Source organism: Phaseolus vulgaris, chromosome 3 (assembly GCF_051622355.1).
Source record: "Phaseolus vulgaris cultivar YP4 chromosome 3, ASM5162235v1, whole genome shotgun sequence".
Taxonomy (NCBI): domain Eukaryota; kingdom Viridiplantae; phylum Streptophyta; class Magnoliopsida; order Fabales; family Fabaceae; genus Phaseolus; species Phaseolus vulgaris.
Genome location: NC_143500.1, coordinates 54,051,820 through 54,077,743, shown reverse-complemented (window position 1 = coordinate 54,077,743; position 25,924 = coordinate 54,051,820). Strand labels below are relative to the sequence as shown.

Sequence of the window (25,924 nt, the reverse complement as noted above, 5' to 3'; positions counted from 1 at the left end):
AATATTTTAATTTTAATGGATGGATCTCAAACAGTATATTAATTTTTTTACAATACACTGTTATACATAACTATTATTACTGATATTACAATGGGTCCATATTATTTTATAAGGACATGGATGTAGCAGTAAGCACAAATAAAGTCATTCATGGTGGGGTCAATATGGATGGATGATAATGAAAATAATGTAACATGATTCTGTCCAAGGAACACGAGAAACATGTTTTTCTAAATATCGTGGGAAAAGAGATGTAATCAATATTTATTTTTGGCGTATTATTTATTAATTTATTTATTTTTCTTCTTTCACTCTTAATAAGTTAATATTTTTTCAAGTTAATAGTGGATGAATGAAATTTTGTAGGGATAATAATCTATTTACAACCCACAATTTTTATATAATTATATTATAATTTTTAATATTATTATTTAATTTTAAACTGATATTTTATTATATATTTATTTCTAAATTCATCACATAATAAAAATATTATATATAACTTCAAAAATTATCAAAAAGTATCATTTTCCATTTTTTATACATATATCCTTTTCCTGACACTTCTCATTGCAAGAACAACAATCATATAAATTTACACCCGTGACTCAATCTTTGTTTGTAGTCAGACAAATTGAATTTTGAACAGGGAAAGTTATATGTTATATTTCTTTAAAATAATTTATGTTCAAAATGATTTTACAATTATCTTTTTAATTTTTTAATTTTCACTCATTTCTTACAATTTTTTGTTCTTCTCTTCACTGTTACTATTTACATGCTTAACTTTTGAAAAAAACAAATAAGTTGATGACTGGAATTTGAAAGGAGGTGTGAATAGTCATGCTTTCTCATCAATGTCCCCTTCGTCTTTCTCTGGAGCTGGCCACCTGCGTTATGATCCTGTCTGAATTTAGTTATTTATTTTGTACTGAGTTAAAGTATTTTTCTCATATTTTATTATATATATATATATGTGTGTGTAATTTATTATATATTTGTAATTTCGTATAATTTAATAATTTTTGTTCTACAACTTTGAATAACTTTATTAATATGTAATTATATATTTATAATTTACTAATTCATTTTGTACTAATTTAAAGTAATTTATTAATATGTTATTATGTGTATGACTTGGATGACTGATTGTGTCATTTGTAGGTTACGAATTTCAAAGGCCTACTTAACAGAGACTCTTAAGGGCTGCTTCTTCCTGCACCTCCATACCTTCTTGTGCCACCCCCATAAATTTTTCTTATTCCAAAATTACCCTTTTCAATATTCTGGATTACATAATCTAAAAAATCTTTTTTTAGATTCAAAATTAGCTTCCAGATTATGTAATCCGAAAGTCTTTTTTTCAGATGTGTTATTAGCTTCCAGATTACATAATCCGGAAGTCTTTTCTAAATATGAAATTGACTTCCGAATTATGTAATCCAGATAAATTCCGGATTACATAATCCATAGGCTTATTATTTCAAATCCAAGGAGGTGAACAAAAAAAGGATAAAATGGTATTTTCATATTTAATAAGGGGGTGGCACAAGAAGGTATGGAGGTATAGGAAGAAAGAGTCCTCTTAAGACATATATCTCTTACTCCAAAACAAACAAGTTATGAAGGTTGTTTGGGAAGAGAATGAAAGATTATTCCATCCACGGCCACATGCGATATGGTAATGAGCCACGTGGAATTCGTCCATTCAAGTGTAAAAGACATGATACATGTTGCTAGATTTGAACACCTGCTGATCTTTAGAAATATATAGACATCGATCACTGATGAACATCTACAGAAAGCATGCTGAGAGAAAGATATACACATCTAAATATTTCAACTTGTACAGATTATTAGGAGGATCATTGAAATACTCAGAAGAATATTTACAAACCATGACAACTTTTCACTTTGTGTGGTAGTAAAAATATTACCTTGAAGTGGGTTAGTGGGCAAAACAATAATTTTTCATGCATTGTTTCTACTTTCTTCCGACATAAGATCCCAACTTAGACAAATCTGGAATCCAGAATGACAACTCAGATGATCCAGTAGCAAACATAAGACTTCCAGGAGCCCATTTTATTACAGGAGGTCCAGTATCAGAAGTTGCACTCCTCCAACTTGCAACCTAGACAAGGCAAAAAGAATTAACATCGCAGTGGTAAGTGCTATTCGTACTTATATTCACGAACGGAAAATACTATGTTAACCGAAGTAGATTTTGAAGCTAAACAACACATGCTAAATTTTTTTTTTCAGGCATAACCGCTTTAAGTATAATTAAAAAGTTCAAATTTCACACACAATTTGACAGGCTTCAAAATAGTATATTTTGTTATTTCTATCTACTTAATAAAACAGACTCAGGAGAGGAAAATAGAAAAATACTAAAGAATTATTAACAATTATAACTGGCTCTTATCCCATCAAAAGTGATGACTGGGTGTATACTGTAGCACACGTTAAGGAAAAAGGAGTCAGTTGTTGAAAAGAGATTAGTTGTCTGGTGATATCTAATGTCAAATAAAAAGAAAGAAGAAGTCCTGCAAAAACTCTTTTTTTATGTATTCTGAAAAGCCTATGTAGGAATAGATTCTCCTAGTCTAAAACTATATTTCAATTTTCTCTTTTACACTTTTCTGCAATCTATAGATATACTACTGTGTATATCAAATACTCACTCAATTCACTTAATCAAATATTCAAGCATAGCCATTTAGAGGTAATAAGTAATTTTATGTCAAAACTACTTTCAGTCCATTATTAACAGTTTGCAATTAGGAAATAAATGACTGAATTCACAATGAAAGAGTAGGACATTCTGAAAAATGAAACAGAAATATAAAGTTGAAAGCATATCATCCTGATTGGAGAAAAAATATATTAACAGTTATTAAATTGCAATCCAAACAAAAATGTGCGAAGAAAATATCTATGAAAAAAGAAAGGATATAGCTTATCATACTTCTTTGCCACTTCGAACACTCCATGCATAGATGCTTCCATCCCCAGAACCTGTCAAAGAATTCAAGTTAAGCATAACAAACCAGCACAGGCGGTAAGCAGCAACCAACAGGATCCCATAAGTAGGAAAAAATATTGAAAATGTGAGACAGAAAAACCACACCATGATGCATGCCTTTTAAAATAATCCAATACAACTCTTTCTTCCAAAACACTATTTCAGGCAAGAAATAACAGCGTAATAAAAAGTTAAATGTGCAAAAAATGTGTATACCAAATGAATAATGATCATAAATTCTTGGAATGATCTGAAAATGCTTACCAGATATTACAAACATTCCCTCTGGGCTGAAAGAAGCTTCTAATGTGGAGTTGCATGAGACAGGTGTGACATTATATGTGGATAACTACGAAAATATAACGAGAGAAAAATCAAGCATAAAACCTTTAAAAGCACAATAAATTAAGTGAAAGAACTACAAGGTAAAAAGTGGATTGGGTTAGCAAGGAGAGACACTAACAAGTGTGCCACGAAATGAATCAAGTACATGAATATGCCCATCTGCCGTTGTTAAAAGGATGAGACTCCCATCATTACTAAATTTCACAACATTTGCATCAGAAGTATCTCCCCCAACAGAAAATATCTCAAAGGGACCCTGTAGCAAGTGAAATTCACGACATTAGATTATTAGTGTATGTCACAATTAACATACAACAAAAGCCAAGCTTTATACATATTCATATTCTCATTTTGAATCTGCAAACCTTTTCATACTTGCGAGCATCAAACATTCTTATGAATCCTCCAAAGGCAACTGCAAAGACAAGCCCTTGATCGTCATATGATATAGCAGGCCTTCCTTGTACACGTAACAGTCCCTATTTATTTTTAAAGTAAGAATCCCCTATAAAATTTATATGATGTATTGTATAATAAACAAAAGGATATAGAATAAACAAGTACCAGTATGCACATGACACTACCTGACACTTTTCAGCCCTTTGATCCCATAGTAAAACAGTTCGATCTAGAGAACCAGATATAAAGCAGTCTTTCCGAGAGCACAAGCTTAGCGACACAACCCTGGGAAAAAATTATATTCTTTTATAATTATAAAATGGAATGAACTTGAGTAATGTATATTATGATATGAGATTTAAATGTATGAATTACAAAATGACAGATACCAAACCTGTCATGGTGACCTTTGAAATATCTCAAATACTTGTTATCATGTAATGATAGAAGCCGCAAAGATTCTGGATTAATTGAAATTTTTTATAATGGGTATACAAAATTTACTGACCATACCAAGATCATTGAAGATGAAAGCAAGAAACGTACCATCCCAACCATTTTTTGAAGAGTATATGACAGTTGTAGGATGAGATGTGAAGCAAACCAGGTCAACCCCATACTTCTTGCTATTAATTGTCTTCAAACATCTGACAACAAATATGTTGATGCATACATGGAGATCAGTTACAAAATCGGAAGAATGGCAAGAAATTTCAAAGAATCAAATAACATTACTATTAAGCTCTCTATTTACTCCATAATCCATGTTAACCATTTAGCTGTAAATGATGGAACAATTTGTAGCTGTCAAATTACATATGTCATTTAAAAATGCTAATAAACCCAATCAGTTAAAAGTATTTGTCACATCAAATCAAATAATGATGCAATCTTCTTAAATCATACTAGAGATGTAAATCGATAAGACGATGCAACAATTTCAGTAAACTTGAGGATAAAAAGAATGTATCTAACCATTCATTAAATTGTGTATATAATTAGAGCAATAGATAAAATGGGGCTTACGTCCCACTGGTAACCTCATACAGTCGAATGGATTCATCATCACTAGCAGTCACTAGATAACTGGATGCCCTGTGAAAGTCCAAGGAACTAATTCTACCATTCTGAAAAACACATGAGCACAAAAATTAAAGAAAAGAATACAATGAAAAAGAAATTTGAGGTTGCCGAATCCCAAAACATTAGAAACACTGCCCTAATCTAAAATAAGAACAGAAAATGTAATGGCAGAATTGCTGACATAGTCTTTGAAGGCCATTCCTACTTCCATACTCTGAAGAATTTCTTCACTGAGTTCCAAAGAGACCTTCTCTTCTCTCTCCGTTTGTGTCCCTAAGAACACTCAAAGCGTAAGAAAATCAAGGGGAAAGGAAAACATAACATAGAAAATCAATAAGAATTTTGAAATACCTCCCATCTTTTCGCTAACTTTTGAATTTTGTGACTGTGGCCGTTCAAAAATTGGAAGAAACCTTACACAGTTTTTGAATTGCGTGTGAAGTAACAGGGAGAACAGAAAATGGAAAGAAGCGTTCCCACACCCTCGAACCTAGTGAACTCGTAGTGGAGTTGTTCTTTAGTAGGTTCGGGTCAACTCGCCGAAACTCGCTCAACCTTGTGTAAAATCGCGAGTTCAGAAACCACACAGCGGGCTCGGTTGGACACTAGGAAAAAAAAAAAAAACGCTTCTAGGGCCACGATTTATTACATTACTTTTATTATTAACATATCACCCAAAAAAATGCTATAAACTAGTTTTTTTTTTCACTAATCATATAAAGAATAGATATTTCAATGTACCTAAATTACATGTAAGAAACATGTTGAAAAAAAGTATAAGTAAAAGAAATAAGAATGTTAGGTTAAGTAGTGATATTGAATTAAAACGAATATAAAAATGTTAGAAATGAGGATATTTTATTGTTCATATGTGTAATTGTTCTTGTTATGACATTCATTCTAACAATAAGAGAATTTTTTTGTTTAGTTTGAAATAAATTGTTCCATCTTGTTATGGATAAGTATAGTTAATAGTTTTTCCGATTCTTTATATCTCATGTGGGGATTAGAAATGAAACTTGAATTTTTTTACTTGAAGTCACTTTAACTTTGAATCAGAACACCAACATTACAAGCTTCATGTCAAACTTTTCATTTAACTTTTTTGAGCTTAAAGCAGCCTGAACCTCTTTAAGAGAGAGTCTCTTAAGAACACATCAACAACAATGTTTGATCCTCATAATAAATTTGAACACCAATATTCTTTAAATCAAGAATTAATTACTTAAATTCATTTAAATGTTCATTAATTGTTTTTTCACTTCTCATCTTATATGATTATATGAATACAATGTTTGTTTCAGATACATACAATTCACTATTACAAGCTCTTAAGCTTTGTCTATAGTCTCGTTGCAATCTTCTTCTTCAATGCTTACCTCAAAACCTTGTCACTAAGGCTAAAAAAATCATGTCTTAAACCTTCTCCAACAAAGTTTTTGTTTTTGTCGTGGTTGCATCAAACTTAATTAAATTCTCCTTCTAAAGCTTCAACTGGTAAAGATAGATGATTTTGAAACATCCAACAACATATATAACATCTAGTAACCTTAAAAAGATTTTACTAATTAAACCAATCTACATACTATAGATTCATAAATTTCATTAACTATTTTTTTAGAATAAATAAAGTGTCTTCTATTATCATTGCAACAAGTGATGTAATATCCTAATAGTTTTTTTGGGTAATGTTGTAATATACTATGTAGCTTACTGTTAATTTAATACAAATTTCAATTCGTTGTCTTTCCATCCTTTAGATTTTATGGGTCACTTTCTTATTTATTTCATTCCAATCGTTCATTGAATTTAGTCCAAGAGTTGATTTCTTCAATGTATTTTAATTTCAATTGAATATTGTAAACCTACTTCTATAAAAGTCCTATTCAAAGAATTTGTTAAGTCTCAAAAAACTCATCTGGTCAATCTTATTATTGCTAGATTGGTCAATCTCAAAAAATGTGAGGCATATATGTGAATACTATATCATATTTCTGCGTGTTTTGTAGCCTTCGAAGTTTTGTTTTAGAAGGATTTGGACTCAGTCAATTATGTTTTTCTCATGGAATAGATTCATTAAAACAATATATATATATATATATATATATATATTATGTATATATATAGATGATTTAAAAATAATATTTGACTTTTAGTTTATATATATTTTTAGTTTTGGTTATTTTATTTAGTGTGATATTTTTTAATATAATGATTGTGTTTTAAATTCTATAATATTTTTAATTTTATTTTAGAGTAGTTTCTTTAAAAATATTTAAAGAAACTAAAAGCAAATTATCTACAGAATAACGATTATAAAATATATTTTAAAGAGTAAAACAAAATAAAATAAGTAAACTATTTTTAAAGATCACAATGAAATATGACAATTATTTATGGATTAAAAATATATTTAAATTTTTATTCTATTTATATTTTAATGGTTTTATAATAATATTTTATTTGATGTTATTGAAGCATTAACAATATAATTACTCTGAGAGATACTATCTGTCTAGTAAATTTTACAATTTTTAAAAAAATATATAATTAAATAATGATGTAATATTAAAGAGTGATAAACACAAAATATTATTGGATAAACTGTCATATAAGTTGTTGTATGAATACTATAAAAGTTCTAATTGGTAAAAAAAATGATTGTACACTGTTAATGAATAACAAATTATCATTCATATATCACTTTTAAGATCATTAGGGTAAAAACTACTAAAAACCATCTTATATTACTTTGTAAAGTGAAGTTAAATTTAAAGTTAATTTTAAAATATAATGTCAAAGTCCATTCACTTTAGATTATAAAATATAAGAACAAGATAGTCTCTTTGTTTTATATATAATATAAATATAAATATAATAAATATTAATCATTTCAAGAATTTATAATAATATTATATTTAATAAAAAGTTTACACCAATTTTATGATGAAATTCTTGTCTTCATTTTCTTTAAAATACTAAAATTTTAGCATTAGTTTTAATCTCTATTATAAAATTGTGAATAGATTTGTCTTATATCATTTTAGTCCTAATTATTAATTGAAAACCATTGGATATTTTTCAATCCATAATTATTAATTGAAGAGATTCCTAAAGTCTTACAAGGTGTAAGTCATAGCTCAAACAATATTTTAACTTTATGGTTTTGACAAATTCTACTTTGTGTGATGTTGTTGAAGGTAACATTATTTAGTAAATATCTAACGGGAATTGACTTCATTATTTACATATAACATTAATATAGATAGATTACAGTGCCTTGATTGTTTCCTCCAGTTGCAAGAATAAATTAATCTCGTTATTCACTCACGATTCTAGTGTACACTTATTTACAGCTTCCTATAAACCGCAATGCAATCAGAACTGCATTCATCTTTCATGTCCTCGTTCCATTTCCTGCTTCTATTTGAACAGAAGAGCTTCTTTTGGCCTTTTAAGAAGAGACAGAACTGTGGCTGCAATGTGTTTTGATGAAAGTCCTGCTTCTTCAACCTGATCCTGAGGTGATCCATGATCAATGTACCTATCAGGAAGCATCATTGCTCTCCACTGCAGCCAAACCAAAAGGGGTGATAATAGTCAGAACTGCACATGAAAGAATAATAATATGAAAATGACATCTTATAGAGAGCCACTTACCTTTAGAGGTCCATCTAGGATACCAGATAAGCTCAAGAATTGAGAAACATGTGATCCAAAACCACCAATAGACCCCTCTTCCACTGTGATTAGTATTTCATGCTCTTTAGCGAGTAGCCTGATGAGATCAGTATCCAATGGTTTGCAAAACCTGGCATCAGCAACTGTCACATTAACTCCTACTTCTTCTTTAAGCAATTCTGAAGCATGCATGCATTGTTGGACTACAGAACCATATCCCAAAATAGCAACTCTGCTGCCTTCCATCAGAATTCTGCCTTTTCCTATCTACACCACCAAAACAATTTCTCAGCATTTAAACAATTTCTACACCACCATAAGATTCAGTTTAGGATATACATGTTAGTCACTGATTCTCACCTCAAGTGGGGTTCCTTTGTTATTCAGTGGCAAAGTGGCTCCAATTCCATTTCCCCTTGGAAATCTGAAGCAGCTTGGTCTGTCATCTATAGTTGCTGCTGTTGCAACCATGTGCATCAGTTCAGCTTCATCAGAAGGAGCCATGACCACCATGTTGGGGAGGCAAGCCATGTAAGTGATGTCAAATGCTCCACAGTGGGTTGGTCCATCTGCTCCAACCAAACCAGCTCTATCCAGAGCAAAGCGGACAGGTAGCTTTTGAAGATCAACATCATGGACTACCTACATGCACAAATTAAATCACAGTCATCAGATTTTCTTATCACAGTTAATAACTTAAAAATAAACTTAAATTTGAACTATTTTGGACTATTTTTCATTGAACCATATTGGCTCACCTGATCATATCCACGTTGGAGGAATGATGAATAAATGGCACAAAAGGGCTTGAGGCCTTCAGCAGCTAAACCAGCAGCAAATGTAACAGCATGTTGTTCGGCTATGCCCACATCGAAACAGCGATCGGGAAACCTTTTCTGGAAATAATTTAAGCCGGTACCACCACCCATTGCTGCGTGAATGCCCACTATCTTGTTGTCTATTTCAGCTTCCTTTATCAGAGACTCAGCAAAGTACTGTGTGTATGAAAGTGTTGGGGATTTTGTCTTGAATTGCTGGCCTGTTTTTGGATCAAACTTAACAACTCCTGAAAGTATGACAGGGTAACTTTTGTATTAGATCTAAGAATTGATTTAAGAATTGATTTTACAATTTCCAAATTCTCATAGTGATTTATTAAGAAATATCCCTTTCTCACCGTGCATTCTATCAGCTGCTTTTTCTGCAGGGGGGTATCCCTTTCCTTTTTCTGTCACAATATGAATCAAAACCGGACCTGGAGCAGGAATTGCTTTGACTTTTTGAAAGATGGTGACTAGATCTTCAATGTTATGACCATCCACAGGACCTATGTAGTACAAGCCAAGTTCTTCAAATAATGTAGATCCAGAACCGCTGATCATGCCTCTTGCATACTCATCCACTTTGGCTGCAACCTGGTGTGTTTGTCCTCCTATTTGTTTCGTGATGCTCTTCAGAAATAAAATTGGATGAAATAAATGCCACATCTTATTGAAAATTTGACATGATCACTGAAATCATGGCGTTGGCTAAGAATATGATAAATTTAAGAGGCTTACTTTTGCAGCTTCTCTAAGTTGGCGGAATTCTGTACTCGCTTGAATTTTGCTCAAAGTACTGCTGAGGGCTCCAACAGGAGTTGCAGGGCCATCAAGTGTGGCAGTTGGTAAAGAGACTTGCTTGTTGTCATTCAGTATTACTATCATGTTAGAATCAAGGAACCCTGCATTGTTCATGGCCTCATAAGCTTGGCCTGCTGTCAATGCCCCATCTCCTATCACTGATATGATGCTGTTCTTCTTCCCCAGTAGATCACGTGCAACGGCCATGCCTATTAAATATTGAGAATTGTTGCTCAATCACTGAGATAAGTGCTTCTGCACATATATTTGATGAACATGTATTGATCTTAAAATATAAGAATCTCACCAAGACCAGCAGATATGCTTGTAGAACTGTGTCCAACCCCAAAAGCATCATGAACACTCTCATCCCTTTTAGGAAAACCTGCTAGCCCCGAAGTCTTCCTAATGGTGTGCATTCTGGATCTTCTACCTGTGAGAATCTTGTGTGGGTATGCCTGCAATTTGCTTACTTTTTAGACTCCCTTACACATAGCAAACACACCAAACATGATATAATGATGGAAATTTGTAGCAAATTTCTCTAAATGAAGAATATTTTTTTTTTTGCTTTTTAATTTCAATTAGAAAGCAAGAACAAACAAACAAGACGAAAGATTACCTGATGACCAACATCCCATATAATTTTGTCTTCAGGGGTGTTGAAAACATGGTGCAAAGCCACTGATAACTCCACCACTCCCAAGCTTGAGCTAAGATGCCCACCAGTGTTTGAAACACTGTGTACAATATCTGCCCTCAGCTCTGCTGCAAGTTGCTCAAGATCCTGACAAATACATGCGATGCTTTTCACAAACAAGCCAACAAAACTCAAAGAAAACAAAACTGCCGTGTCAGCCACAGAGAAGAACAAAAGATTCCTAGTTTGAAACCTGTGTGGAAAGATTCTTCATGTGAATTGGGTGGTTGACTGTGTCCAACAATGGTGTCTGTGGTTTCTCTCCTGAGTAATTGATCTTCCATCCGTCTTTGTCTTTCCTGATGATAGTCTTCTCCACGTCACCCGAGTCACTTGCTGAAACTCTGACGCAGAACTGAGAAGCACAATAATACATGAGCCATGTTTGCAGCATAAGTGAAAAAAGAATTGTGAAGTTGTTGTTAAGAAAAGGAAGATGAGTGATCCCTTAAGGAATAAAAAGACAGTATGATTGATTCACCAACCTTGTTTCTGCAGTGATAGTTGGCTTTGTGGGATGGGGAGAAAGAATAGTTTGGCTTAAGAAAGGTAGCAGCAGCAGAGAAGGCCATGGCTATTGAAAGAGATAGGAACTGTGAAACACAGATTATGAACCAAAGCTTCTTTCGCGGTGGTATTGCATTTAAACTCAATTCTGAACTACCTTTTATAGGGAGAACAATGCATAAACAAATAAAACCAAGTCTGAATAATTAATTTCATTTCCTTGTTAATTTGGTCTACAAATTCTTCTTTTCCACATTTGTCTAATACAACTTTCTTGTTTTCAGCATAAATAAAACAAGGGAAATGTTTTTCAACATACACATTCAACTTTCAATATCAGTTTTCTTTAAAACATTAATTGATTGGCTGAAATAATTTAACAAAACCTCTTTGGAAAATTAATAATCACTATTAACTGTAGAAGATATTTTAACCAATATGCTGTCTTTCTTTTTCTTAGATTTAGTGACAGTTCTTCACCATTTAAGAAATAAAAAAGACACAGTAGATAGGTAGAAGACATTAGAATATATTTCATGAAATATTAAATAAAATAAATAAATATACTTAGTGTCTTTGAAATATATAGCATATTACAATACTTGCCTTAAAATAAAGGAAAAGTTAATAAGAAAATGAAATTGGAAGCTTTAAAATTATTCATAAAAAAAGTCAATCCAAACATAAGGTATGCTGAAATGATCGGATCCAGTAGCAAAAGTTTTATTTTAAAAATATAATCATGTACGTCTTGTGCTGAAAATGTTGAATATTTTGTAAACATTGAATGTTGTTACTATCGTATTACATAAAATATTATATTTTATTAAGATAAAGATAGATATGAGAGTGTTGCTAAAAAAATTTATGTTTGGGACATAAAGAAAGAAGAAGAGGGACAAAGTAAAACAGTGAAATAAAAAAAAAATATTTTGTTGATACTGTGAACATAAAATAGCATACATTTGATATTATTTATAATAATATTTTTAAATTAAAAAAATATTAATTTATTAAAGTGTGAAGTATACGGCTTTAGTGTTGAAGGTATTAATATATCAGCATCCAATAAAAAAATTAACAATGTTGGAGATCTCACATTTTATTGTATTTAAGTGAGTGCAAACCTCAACCCTATGAGCTGGTTTATGGGATTGAGTTAGACTTAAAGACCACTTCTTAATATGGTATTAGAGTCATCTCGAGCATTTCCTAACGAGTGTTTGTTAGGTTTATTAGAGTCATTTTATCATCCAGAAGTTTATTTGGACAATATAAATAACCTTCCGAATGTCAAGATTCGTAAGCAAACATAAATGAGTTCTGGATATTAAAATCCGTAAGCAAAAGTGTGAAAAGGGCAGAATGAAGTTTTAAAATTTTCCGAGTCAAAATTGATTGGGTGCAGGAAGCAATTGCCAAAAAAAACTGAAACCGAAATACATCTTTACATTTCCTTTTAATTTAGTTTTTAAACATTGAAAATATTTAATTTATCTTTTAAATATTTAAATCTTTCATCATGTGTTAATTTGTATACATTTAAGAACAAATTCGTATATTGATTTAGTGTTTTGAAATGGATTAAATAAGTGAATAGGTTCGGTAGTATATTAATTAGTGCTAAAATAAATATGTATATAAATGTTATTCTGTTTAGTTTACCTATTTGTTTGATGTATGACTCTAATTCTATTTAGTATATAACAAGTGACACTGTAGGTGAAAATGAGTGATTTGAAATGAATTAAATAAATTAATGAATTCATTTAATGCATTTGTAATAAAATGGATATGCATATAAATTTTATTCTTATTAGCTTACCCATTTTGTTTTTTTGTATAACTCTCACCAATAAATGTTTTGTTTCTAGTATAACTCTTACCAATAAATATTTTGTTTCTTGTATACTCTCACCTAGGATATAAACAAATGAATTTTTGGAGAAATATGTTTTAGGTTTAGGATTTAGAAAGATGGCTCCCTAAACCTAAACAGTGTACTTTGGTGATTTTATATATGTATATCTTATTTTATAGTATTTATTTTACATACAATAATTTTATAAACCTTTCATTGGATTATTATATTGATATATATATATATATATATATATATGTGTGTGTGAATATGGAAAACGATGTTGTGTAAGAAAGTAATCAGGGTGCTACATAATACATTAATTGTTTCAATTATCATCATTAAATAATGGAGTGATATTAAAGTTAACAATATTTTTATTGTATTATAATTAATTATTTTTACAATATTTATGTTTTTTTTTTAAATATTTAGTAAAGTTCTTATTAAAATTAAAGCAATTTCCCACAACAAAAAATAGCTAGAAATTACTATACTTTATATCTAAATTCATGTGTTGTATTTGCATGTCATATAGTTGATATAAAAATATACCCAATGGGTTAATGGGTTAATTAAGGGATAAGTGTTGTGTAATTTTTTCAACAAATTGATGATATTTTTTATTAGAAACATTTCCAATTAATAATTTAAAATTTAAAATTAACAAAAAGAAATTGAATCTCATACAATGTTACCTTTCGTCTAAAATCTCATCTCTAGTCACCAATGCAAAAAAAACGACTCATGTCTTAATATTTATGTTAGTTAACATTCAGATTAACTTTTTTTTTTTAATCAGGAATAAAATTAACTTTTTTTTTAATCAGAAATAAAATTAACTTTTTAAATAAAAGCTTTCATGTTAGGACTATACAACTTAAGATATCAGTTAAGCTGACACCTCAAGTAACAACAATCATTTACCATCACATGAAAAAAGTATTATTAAACAAAAGAAAAAAGAAAGAAAATACAAAAAATACGGGATAAGACCAAAACTCATATGTTAACAAAAACGATACATAGATAGACTATACCTATTCATAAAGAATTCTAATAACAGACAAGGTGGAAGTCTATTATACCAAATAAAAGGTTCTTTATAAAAAAAATTTTAAATTAACCAACTTATCATTACACGCATTTCCTTCCAAAAAATACGGAATAAGATTAAGACATGACATGATATTGTAAACGAGCATTGATATCTTGAGACTAAATTTAAAAATTGGTGTTTTATTTATTTGACAGTATGACCCATACCAAATAATATTGATGTAGATTTAAACATTAAATTCTGATGTTTTATTTATTGGAATTAAATTATCTTAGTTTCTAGTACTAAATGTTTAAAAATATTTTAAATATATTGGGACCGAATTATTTTAGTTCTACACCTACAATTGGGTACACCTACTATTGGGTAATAATAGAAATTTTATAGATATTTCATTGATGGCTTTAAAACATATAATGGATGGTTGCTATACTTTTTATTTGTTTTAATAATTTTATTTAAATTTAATATTATATATATACACCCATTGTGTGAACCTTATTTCTTGATTTTGATATGGTACAAATGATTAAATATTATTCATTTTTATTAAATTTTGAATTGTTGGTTTGTATAATTTGAGAAATTATTTTTTATAGGTTGTTAGTGTGTAAAAATTAAGTTTAACCATATGTTTGATGAAATTTTCGTTCAAAATATTTCATGTAATTTTTCGAATGTATATTTGACTATAGTCAATTATAGTGTTAACACTCTACTATTATTTAAATATTTGATATAGAATTAAAAATTGGGAGTAAATTTCTTTGTGGGTGAAGATTTTTGTAAAAATAAACATTGATATTATCTGATTAGTTATCTAAATTTTAACTACCAATTATTTAAATTTTAGTATTGTTATATAAAACTTTAGTAATTAATTGAATTTTGATTTAAAAACTATTTATCAATAATAATTTTATTTTTTTTATTCGTCCAAACAACTTCACTTTATTCATATTTTCTTTTCAAATTCATTTCCTCAAATACACTTCTTAATCTAATCAAACATCAGGTATTAGAAAGTTTGAATGCAAATATATTTTTTATATGTTTAAGTTATTTTAAGATTGAACCAAATTGTTTGATGTTGATATAACACCAATCTTCTTTAATATATTTAGTTTTATTTTGTTCACATACTTTAAATAGTTTGGTATATTTGTACTTTATGTTGAAATAGACAATTTAATTATTATATTGTTTTTTCAAATTGTCTGGTTGTGGAATTGCATTGTAAATTTTGAGTTCGTATCAAATTAATAGTTAATCAATGTAAAATGCACTTTTTATGTCGTTTTTTTTATGTCATGTGTTATTTTGATTGGCATTAAAAGGACCTAAAGAAAACCTATTTTCTATGTTTGTTCATGTTCTGGACTGACGTAAAATAATATTTTTATGTTATATGGGTAACTGAGATAAAAATAAGTTTCTTTTTATGTGACTCATATCTATTTTGTCAAAAAATTATTTGAACTTCACATATATATTTTCCCTGAAAAGGTAACTTTTTGTTGAAAACAAATATACTTTGGACAATGTAATGGTTGCTTCTGAAAGTAGAAATCGGATGCATTGGCTCTAAAAATTTATATATGTAATGTTTTTCATAGGGCTGAGTGAAACTATTTCTAATACTATGATGAAAGATATAGTTATTTGAATTAAACAAAAGAAACTAGAAAAAAAAAATAATTAGAAAGATTTTAATTAATTTGAAGTTGATTTGATTAATGTAATAAAATAATTTGATATATTAATATATTTTTAAAATAAATTTATAAAATATAAATTAAAGTTAGAATAAATTTCAAATTACAATGAAATATTATTATACAATTTAACAAATAAAAATGATATTTTAAAATAATAATGTAGGAAAATAGTAATATCTTGTTATAATTATATCATTTAATATTTACTCAGAGTACTCATCACAACTATATTTACATACATTTACATTTATCATTTTAAAAATTTTAAAATAATTTTTTCCTCTCTATATAAAATCAAAATACATATATACATAAACATGTCACAAGAAAAGGAAAATATACAAAATATACTAATCCGCCTATCTATGCTGAGGAAACTGTCATCGTGCAACATTTTCTGTTCTCGTGTACCACACGATAATCACAGTTGATAAATAATACATAGACCCCAAAAAACGATAAGTTGGAGTTTTAAAACAAAAACTTATACACACACATTTCAATCACATATCATTCATATACCCTAATAGATGCAATTTCAATTTAAATATTAACATTTATCATAACCAAGTGTCTAAACCTCAACCCAACTAACTATGAACCCCACATGCATCCAAGTTGCCCCAAACATGCAAAATTTCTTAAAATTGACTTAGGGAAATTGAGGACCTACTCCAAAGAAGAGTTTGATCGGATAAACTTGTTATATTCTCCGTCAAAAATTCTATGATAAGCTTTGATCTTGAAAATGATGAACATATTTGACAGATTTTTAGAGAGAATGAAGAGAAGAAAATGAAAAAAATAATCTTATAGAGATGTTGGTTCTTTTCAAATGAAGTTTGAAAAATAACTTTTACTATTTATAAGTTTTACTCTTTAATAATAAAATATTCAAACATCCCAATTATACCAGTTATATTCTAAAAAATAATTATAGGTCTAAAAAATAAATGACCTTCCAAAACATTTAAACATTAAAATTTAAAGTAGTTAATTTTATTTTATTTATTATTTTAATTATTTATTGAAAAAACATAATTATTAATAATGGGTAAATAATCACTACAACTGTGATATTTTGTTTTTAGTACAATAAAAAAATTAAATATTAGTATAAGATTTATTTCTGTGAATTTTATTAATAGTTGAGATAATTTGAATATATATTTAGTCTTAGTTGCATGTATTTATTAAAGAAAAAAACTAATAATAATATGCAGTTAAACTTGAAAGAAGCATTTTACATTTTACTTTTTACTTTACTTTATAAATTTAAAACAGTTCCTCTAAAGTTAATTACATATTAATATTAATTTTTTCTTTAATAAACATAAGTGAGAATTAGTAAAAATTAAACATATATTCAATTATATTAATCATTAATAAATGAAAACAAAACTAACAAAATTATTATTATTATGTTAAGATTATATTTTTATTATATTAAAAATAAAAAATATTAATATTTATTATACTGAATTGAATATTTATTCTTTATAAAATATCAATGTATACCATCAATGATTTTGTATGTAATTTGATTTTGTGTATTTATTATTCATACTTCCTCACTATTCCCCACAGACACAGCGTTATGGACTATGAATAAAATGACCTTTCATTGAAAGTTGTTGGCTTCGTTTAAAATGTGTCTCAAATCTATAAAGGACAGATCCATGGTAGTTAGACACCCATATCCTCTCTCTTTTAAACAAAATTATTCAATTTTATCCAAATTCATTCATTTTTATAAAGATTATTTATATTCTAAGATTTTAAAAAAGAAAGAGTATATATATATATATATATAAAGTGTTTGCACGTATAATTCCTCTTTTGTTTATTTTTTCTATCAACATACAAGTTTATTTATATGCACGATTTTTTTTTAAATAAAAAATTTTGATATTAAGTTTCACAATATAATTTGACGAATTATATTAACACCTCAAATAATAACAATAATTTACTATCATATAAAAAAAATATTATTATAATTTATATATATATATATATAAATATAATAACAATAATTTACTATTACATAAAAAAAAATATTATTATTAAAATTTACATTATGCACTTGTTTTTTTTCACCCAGGAATGATTTTTTTTTTACTTTTTAATACAATATGCAGAAGTAGTATTGTCTGAAACGATTTTCATGTATCTTTTAAATATAAAGTTTGGTATTATACTATTTTTTTTTTATAATGTCCTAGTGTACAATTTGATGGCGAGATATGATTGAAGTTCCGGCTTGCGTCTCCTATCTTGCATATACATGTATTCCATGTATTCTCTATTTCATCTGAAAAATGTACAAAAAAATTGGTCCCTTTGTGAAAAAAAATAAAAAATATTTTTGCTGTTGAAAAATTAAAATTTTAATTCTATCTCAATTCATTGAATTAAGATAAAAATATGAATTCAAGTATTAGTGTTGTTAGAAGGTTTGATTAAAAATAATTAAAATTTTGTTTTGTATCTATTTTTTTTTATATATGTATATAAATGAATTAGAGTATCTTATCAAAGTTTTGGTATAAAAAAATATTGTAATAAGATTACTATTTTTTTTAATGAGTATCTTATTGAAATCTATTTTTTATATTAATAAATTTTAAATATAAGACTTTGCTTAAAATTAAATTCATTGTTACTCTTAATATTAACCTTTTAGATGATTAAAATAAAATATTCATTCTTTTAGAATATTAAATTTAATTTTTTGAATAAAATAACATAAAGGTCACACTGCAATAATGAGTAACTGAGGTATGATTTTTTTGTTGAAAAAATAAAACAATTATTTTTTTATTTATGCGATCCAGCGGGCCAACCCGTCCCGTTGTTGGTCTACATGGACTACGAATTATGCGGACGGGTTAGCGAACTAAATCAATGACTTTAGCCTGCTCTTTTTGGTAGCGAGTTGCAGACTGCCTTGCACGCTTTGTCATCCCTAAGTTTGATGTAATTATTATAAAGTGTACTATACAATTATGAGGGATATCAGTTAACATCATTGATTGAAGATCTCTCAAATATAATTTCCACAAATATTTCTTAACACAAAACGATTAATGTAATTATGGTACAAAAATTCACTTGAAATTCCAAGGTTAACTCGAAAACATTCCTTAATCTCCACCTTGAGTGTCAGAGTACAATCACAATCACGATCCTATACTAAATTCTTTAATATCCAAAATACAATACTAAAAAATTCTATTCCATTTTATACATTTATTTACAAGATTTTGAAGAAATGTTTTTATAAATGTATCTCAAAAGTGTGTACAAGACATTGTATTATCGCACTTTTCAATAAATTCAATAAACATAATTACAGTAACTTTTGTAACATACAGCTTTATTATTTTATAACAACTATTATCAATCAATTAGTTATCGAAGAATATTTTCTAAACACAATATTTATCATTTTCTTTTATTTCTTCTCTTATCATAATAGAAAAAGGGTTACGTTAGTATTTTTTTCCCTAAATTTTAGTACACTGTCTTATAATTTATATTTTATATTTTATATGATTTTATTTATTATATGAAAATAAAATAAAACTTTTTTCATGATATTATAATAAAAAATTTAATTATTTAAAATCAAACATTCTAAACATTTAAATTTTAATTGAATAAGTATGTGTAGTTATTTTTTCTAATATTCTATGTAGTCATTTATCTTAATCTAGTAGTTTTCCTGTTTCATTTTTTATTTTATTTTTTATAGACAAAATCTTCATTATAAATTTTGTATTATAACTTTGAAATATTATTAAAAAATATTTTTTATACAAGTGAAAATTTCATTGTATATTAATATGATAATATTAGAAATCATACTCGGTTTTGTAGATGCGAACTACGACATTACACTGTCAACATGTGATCTTCTATTTCCCAATGATGAAAGGTAATAATAATATTGGAACCCATGTAATGTGTTTCACGCGTTTCAAATGTTTTTTTAGTGTTAATATATAAAAATTTATAAAACTAATAATTATTTCAAAAAATTATAGCACACTTCACCAACAACTCAACATGGGTGGCCTTATCTCCTGACGTAACGCCATACATACATATAGTTAATGTATATGTATAAATGCATGTATATATATCGTATGTATATAGTTAATGGTATTTCTATTTTCCATTATTTTTATTTTTAAATCTATAGATAATAATATTTATAAAGTTTTATTAATCTTCCTTTTATAAGGATTTGGTTATAAATTATTTTATAATTAAATATTATATATTAAATTTGTGAATTTAGCGAACTAATTATAATATAAGCGATTTGATAAGTTAAGTATATAAATCCTAATATAAATATAAGAAAAGGGTGGTATTATAACACCATAAAACATACCCTTCACAAATCAATAAAATAATATTTTAATTATATATATATTTTTTTTAAAATGTTATAATTTGGTGTTAAGGGTAAATTTTTATTGTGTGTGGTGTCAAAGAAATCTTTTTAATAAAAAAAATGTGTATGTGTGTGTTATATGTGTATAAACTTCTGTTTTTAGTATGTTAAAATAACTGTGAAATGAGTTACAAGGTGTATAGTTTGCAGCCTACAAATTATGGATTGAATGCTCTCGTTGTTGCCTATGGTGAACATCTCATACTTGCATCTAAGTAGAGCCAACTTGTTTCGTTTTACCTATGTGACAAAGCCAAAATATCCAACATCTTCTTAGCACTTCGATTAACATCAACTTTAGAAATCTCTGCATCAGAAAGAGCATATATCAGAATATGGCTAGCTTTGGAATTCAACTGATATTTATATCTTTGATCTTCATACCAGGTATCATTCTCAATCACTTCTAGCAGGTCTATGTTGCTATGCTAAAGAAAAGTAATCATCTTAAGTTTCACATCTCATACTTCTTCTCACCCTTAAACATGGTTGGACAGTTGACAACTTGACCCTTTTAGAGTTAAATCGACCTTTGCCCACAAAGTTAATTCATCTCTATTTTTCTTTAATAAAATTTCGTATGTTATCAGTCATTGCTAAAACATATATTTTAGTATTATGGTCTTGACTACGCCTATTATGTTTTATGTCATTGATGACTAAATTATCTGTCAACATTATAGTTACCTTCTGCCTTGTTACTACCACATGCTGATATACATGAAAATTTTCTAACCAAGTTTGCTGAGGAGAGATTCCTAAAGTCTTACAACTTACAAGGTGTGTAAGTCATAGCTCAAACAATAATTTAACTTTATGGTTTTGACAAATCCTATTTGTGTGATGTTATTGAAGGTAACATTATTTAGTAAATATCTGGAGGGAATTGATTTTATATTGATAAGAAAGAGTAGTAGATGGTGTTCAAGTGGGGTAAGACCTGACCCTTCGTTATCAGAAAAATTGACTGCCAAATCCATCAACGTAAGAAAAAGATTGCTTATGCTTGGTGGAAAATTAGGATGTTAATTACATATAACATTAATATAGATAGATTACAATGCCTTGATTGTTTCCTCCAGTTGCAAGAATAAATTAATCTCGTTATTCACTCATGATTCTTGGTCTGACCTGAGAATCCAAAACAACAATTCAGTTTAGAGTTATTTACAGCTTCCTATAAACCGCAATGCCAACAGAACTGCATGCATCTTCCATGTCTCAGGTCAAGATCCTCATTCCATTTCCTGCTTCTATTTGAACAGAAGAGCTTCTTTTGGCCTTTTAAGAAGGGACATAACTGTTGCCGCAATGTGTTTTGATGAAAGCCCTGCTTCTTCAACCTGATCCTGAGGTGCTCCATGATCAATGTACCTATCAGGAAGCATCATTGCTCTCCACTGCAGCCAAACCAAAAGGGGTGATAGTCAGAACTGCACATGAAAGAATATTAATCTGAAAATGACATCATAGAGAGTCACTTACCTTTAGTGGTCCATCTAGGATACCAGATAAACTCAAGAATTGAGAAACATGTGATCCAAAACCACCAATAGAGCCCTCTTCCACTGTGATGAGTATTTCATGCTCTTTGGCGAGTAGCCTGATGAGATCAATATCCAAAGGTTTGCAAAACCTGGCATCAGCAACTGTCACATTAACGCCTACTTCTTCTTTAAGCAATTCTGAAGCATGCATGCATTGTTGGACTACAGAACCATATCCCAAAATAGCAACTCTGCTTCCCTCCGTCAGAATTCTGCCTTTTCCTATCTACACCACCAAAACAATTTCTCAGCATTTAAACAATTTCTACACCACCATAAGATTCAGTTTAGGATATACATGTTAGTCTCTGATTCTCACCTCAAGTGGGGTTCCTTTGTTATTCAGTGGCAAAGTGGCTCCAATTCCATTTCCCCTTGGAAATCTGAAGCAGCTTGGTCTGTCATCTATAGTTGCTGCTGTTGCAACCATGTGCATCAGTTCAGCTTCATCAGAAGGAGCCATGACCACCATGTTGGGGAGGCAAGCCATGTAAGTGATGTCAAATGCTCCACAGTGGGTTGGTCCATCTGCTCCAACCAAACCAGCTCTATCCAGAGCAAATCGGACAGGTAGCTTTTGAAGATCAACATCATGGACTACCTACATGCACAAATTAAATCACAGTCATCAGATTTTCTTATCACAGTTAATAACTTACAAATAAACTTAAATTTGAACTATTTTGGACTATTTTTCATTGAACCATATTGGCTCACCTGATCATATCCACGTTGGAGGAATGATGAATAAATGGCACAAAAGGGCTTGAGGCCTTCGGCAGCTAAACCAGCAGCAAATGTAACAGCATGTTGTTCGGCTATGCCCACATCGAAACAGCGATCGGGAAACCTTTTCTGGAAATAATTTAAGCCGGTACCACCACCCATTGCTGCGTGAATGCCCACTATCTTGTTGTCTATTTCAGCTTCCTTTATCAGAGACTCGGCAAAGTACTGTGTGTATGAAAGTGTTGGGGATTTTGTCTTGAATTGCTGGCCTGTTTTTGGATCAAACTTTACAACCCCTGAAAGTATGACAGGGTAACTTTTGTATTAGATCTAAGAATTGATTTTACAATTTCCAATTTCTCATAATGATTCATTATGAAATATCCCTTTCTCACCGTGCATTCTATCAGCTGCTTTTTCTGCTGGGGGGTATCCCTTCCCTTTTTCTGTCACAATATGAATCAAAACTGGACCTGGAGCAGGTATTGTTTTGACTTTTTGAAAGATTGTGACTAGATCTTCAATGTTATGACCATCCACAGGACCTATGTAGTACAAGCCAAGTTCTTCAAATAATGTAGATCCAGAACCGCTGATCATGCCTCTTGCATACTCATCCACTTTGGCTGCAACCTGGTGTGTTTGTCCTCCTATTTGTTTCGTGATGCTCTTCAACAATAAAATTGGAGTCAGATAAATGCCACAGCTTATTGAAAATTTGACATGATCACCGAGATCATGGCGTTGACTAAGAATATGATAAGTCTAAGAGGCTTACTTTTGCAGCTTCTCTAAGTTGGCGGAATTCTGTACTCGCTTGAATTTTGCTCAAAGTACTGCTGAGGGCTCCAACAGGAGTTGCAGGGCCATCAAGTGTGGCAGTTGGTAAAGAGACTTGCTTGTTGTCATTCAGTATTACTATCATGTTAGAATCAAGGAACCCTGCATTGTTCATGGCCTCATAAGCTTGGCCTGCTGTCAATGCCCCATCTCCTATCACTGATATGATGCTGTTCTTCTTCCCCAGTAGATCACGTGCAACGGCCATGCCTATTAAATATTGAGAATTGCTGCTCAATCACTGAGAGAAGTGCTTCTGCACATATATTTGATGAACATGAATTGATCTTAAAATATAAGAATCTCACCAAGACCAGCAGATATGCTTGTAGAACTGTGTCCAACCCCAAAAGCATCATGAACACTCTCATCCCTTTTAGGAAAACCTGCTAGCCCCGAAGTCTTCCTAATGGTGTGCATTCTGGATCTTCTACCTGTGAGAATCTTGTGTGGGTATGCCTGCAATTTTCTTAATTTTTAGACTCACTTACACATATCAAACACATCACACATGATGTAATTTGTTGCAAAATTCTCTAAATGAAGAATATATATATTTTTTCCTTTTTAATTTCAATTAGAAAGCAAGAACAAATAAAGAAGACGAAAGATTACCTGATGACCAACATCCCATATAATTTTGTCTTCAGGGGTGTTGAAAACATGATGCAAAGCCACTGATAACTCCACCACTCCCAAGCTTGAGCTAAGATGCCCACCAGTGTTTGAAACACTGTGTACAATATCTGCCCTCAGCTCTGCTGCAAGTTGCTCGAGATCCTGAAAAATACATGCAATGCTTTTCACCAACAACCCAACAAAACTCAAAGAAAACAAAACTGTAAGAAATATGTTGTGGCATGGCCTTTAGGCCTTAACAAATGATTCCTAGTTTGAAACCTGTGTGGAGAGATTCTTCATGTGAATTGGGTGGTTGACTGTGTCCAACAGTGGTGTCTGTGGCTTCTCTCCTGAGTAATTGATCTTCCACCCGTCTTTGTCTTTCTTGATGATAGTCTTCTCCACGTCACCCGAGTCACTTGCTGAAACTCTGACGCAGAACTGAGAAACACAATAATACATGAGCCATGTTTGCAGCATGAGTGAAAAAAAAGTTGTGAATTTGTTGTTAAGAAATGGAAGATGAGTGATCCCTTAAGGAATAAAAAGACAGTATGATTGATTCACCAACCTTGTTTCTGCAGTGATAGTTGGGTTTGTGGGATGGGGAGAAAGAATAGTTTGGTTTAAGAAAGGTAGCAGCAGCAGAGAAAGCCATGGCTATTGAAAGAGATGGGAACTGTGAAACACAGATTATGAACAAAAGCTACCTTCGCGGTGGTATTGCATTTAAACTGAATTCTTGAACTATCCTTTATAGAGAGAACAATGCATAAACAAACAAAACCTACCCTCAACAATTCATTTTATTTCCTTGTTTTTCTTGGTCTACAGATTCTGCTTTTCCACATTTCTTTATTACAACTTTCTTGTTTTCAGCAGAAACAAAACAGGGGAAAATATATATTCAACTTTCATTAATATCAATTATTCTTTTTAACACCTCAATTAATTTTAAATAAACCTTTTCAGAAAATTAATAATCGATTGGTTATTAATTGAGGAAAATATTTTAACAAATATTCTGTCTTTTGTTTCTCAGATTCAGTTATAGTTCTTCCCTTCATTACAATAATACAGATTAGTTTTTAAATTATCAAGATATTAATTCAAGATTGAAATAGTTATATTTGTAATAAAAAAAAGTAATGATACTTTAAATAAAAATTATTAAAAAAAGTTATTCATAATTTAAATTTGAAAATTAGATTATATAATATTAGCTTTCCTCACTTATTTCTATTATTTTTAAAATTTGAATAAAGAAAGATTAATAAATAATGAATTAATTTTTTTACAACTCATATTTTTTTGTGGTTTTTAGTTGACTGAATTTTATTTTATTTTAATAAATATTTTTACCAAGTAATTTCTTTAAAATAAAATCTTTTATTTTTAATTAAACAAAATAAAATATTATTAAATTTCAGATCACATAAATACAAATAAAATGAAAAAAATGCATTAGATATATAAATGGACTCGGCACATGATGCCAAATTTAAATAATGTACTAAAATAAAAAAATCTAAAAAAAATATACTAAAAATAGAAATGGAAAAACTTATAATATGAAAAAAAATATATATCAAACATCACGTCATTTTTAGTTATTTTTTCAAATAATTTATATAAACGGTCAATAGCCTAGTTGGCATAATTTATAGTTCCAATAAAACAAATTTATTGAAAGAAATAAAATAAAGTATTTATCTTGC

General features: G+C 29.4%; 3 protein-coding genes across 3 annotated transcripts; all 3 read right to left on the bottom strand.

The window, feature by feature from the left end:
• Positions 1-1,733: 1,733 nt before the first annotated feature.
• On the bottom strand, positions 1,734-5,486 carry LOC137808706 (protein ANTHESIS PROMOTING FACTOR 1). The gene is made up of 11 exons (XM_068609965.2): positions 5,207-5,486; positions 5,037-5,128; positions 4,799-4,899; positions 4,319-4,419; positions 4,167-4,233; positions 3,958-4,057; positions 3,739-3,852; positions 3,492-3,629; positions 3,293-3,377; positions 2,972-3,021; positions 1,734-2,134 (listed from the first exon to the last, which is right to left on the bottom strand). The coding sequence occupies exons 1-11, from the start codon at positions 5,211-5,213 to the stop codon at positions 1,985-1,987; spliced, it is 1,005 nt and encodes a 334-aa protein (XP_068466066.2). The 5' UTR covers positions 5,214-5,486; the 3' UTR covers positions 1,734-1,984.
• A 2,591-nt stretch (positions 5,487-8,077) lies between these two features.
• On the bottom strand, positions 8,078-11,623 carry LOC137808704 (1-deoxy-D-xylulose-5-phosphate synthase 2, chloroplastic). The gene is made up of 10 exons (XM_068609962.1): positions 11,344-11,623; positions 11,052-11,213; positions 10,781-10,945; positions 10,466-10,616; positions 10,096-10,367; positions 9,714-9,987; positions 9,295-9,602; positions 8,897-9,178; positions 8,516-8,803; positions 8,078-8,425 (listed from the first exon to the last, which is right to left on the bottom strand). The coding sequence occupies exons 1-10, from the start codon at positions 11,428-11,430 to the stop codon at positions 8,279-8,281; spliced, it is 2,136 nt and encodes a 711-aa protein (XP_068466063.1). The 5' UTR covers positions 11,431-11,623; the 3' UTR covers positions 8,078-8,278.
• Positions 11,624-21,477: 9,854 nt separating this feature from the next.
• Positions 21,478-25,083, bottom strand: LOC137808703 (1-deoxy-D-xylulose-5-phosphate synthase 2, chloroplastic). Its single transcript, XM_068609961.2, has 10 exons — positions 24,778-25,083; positions 24,486-24,647; positions 24,201-24,365; positions 23,894-24,044; positions 23,524-23,795; positions 23,141-23,414; positions 22,734-23,041; positions 22,336-22,617; positions 21,955-22,242; positions 21,478-21,869 (listed from the first exon to the last, which is right to left on the bottom strand). The coding sequence occupies exons 1-10, from the start codon at positions 24,862-24,864 to the stop codon at positions 21,723-21,725; spliced, it is 2,136 nt and encodes a 711-aa protein (XP_068466062.2). The 5' UTR covers positions 24,865-25,083; the 3' UTR covers positions 21,478-21,722.
• Between the last annotated feature and the right edge of the window lie 841 nt (positions 25,084-25,924).

What these genes read in the sequence shown, in the direction of transcription:
- LOC137808704 (XM_068609962.1), bottom strand. Translation starts at nt 11,430, where the DNA reads ATGGCCTTCTCTGCTGCTGCTACCTTTCTTAAGCCAAACTATTCTTTC. An exon ending in ACTATCACTGCAGAAACAAG is followed by an intron (nt 11,214 to 11,343) that starts GTTGGTGAATCA and finishes TGTGCTTCTCAG; the next exon opens with TTCTGCGTCAGAGTTTCAGC. An exon ending in TCCAACGTGGATATGATCAG is followed by an intron (nt 9,179 to 9,294) that starts GTGAGCCAATAT and finishes TTGTGCATGTAG; the next exon opens with GTAGTCCATGATGTTGATCT.
- LOC137808703 (XM_068609961.2), bottom strand. Translation starts at nt 24,864, where the DNA reads ATGGCTTTCTCTGCTGCTGCTACCTTTCTTAAACCAAACTATTCTTTC. An exon ending in TCCAACGTGGATATGATCAG is followed by an intron (nt 22,618 to 22,733) that starts GTGAGCCAATAT and finishes TTGTGCATGTAG; the next exon opens with GTAGTCCATGATGTTGATCT. An exon ending in TCCTAGATGGACCACTAAAG is followed by an intron (nt 21,870 to 21,954) that starts GTAAGTGACTCT and finishes GTTTGGCTGCAG; the next exon opens with TGGAGAGCAATGATGCTTCC.
- LOC137808706 (XM_068609965.2), bottom strand. An exon ending in AAAGGGCTGAAAAGTGTCAG is followed by an intron (nt 3,853 to 3,957) that starts GTAGTGTCATGT and finishes AAAAATAAATAG; the next exon opens with GGACTGTTACGTGTACAAGG. An exon ending in GTGTTCGAAGTGGCAAAGAA is followed by an intron (nt 2,135 to 2,971) that starts GTATGATAAGCT and finishes TGCCTTGTCTAG; the next exon opens with GTTGCAAGTTGGAGGAGTGC.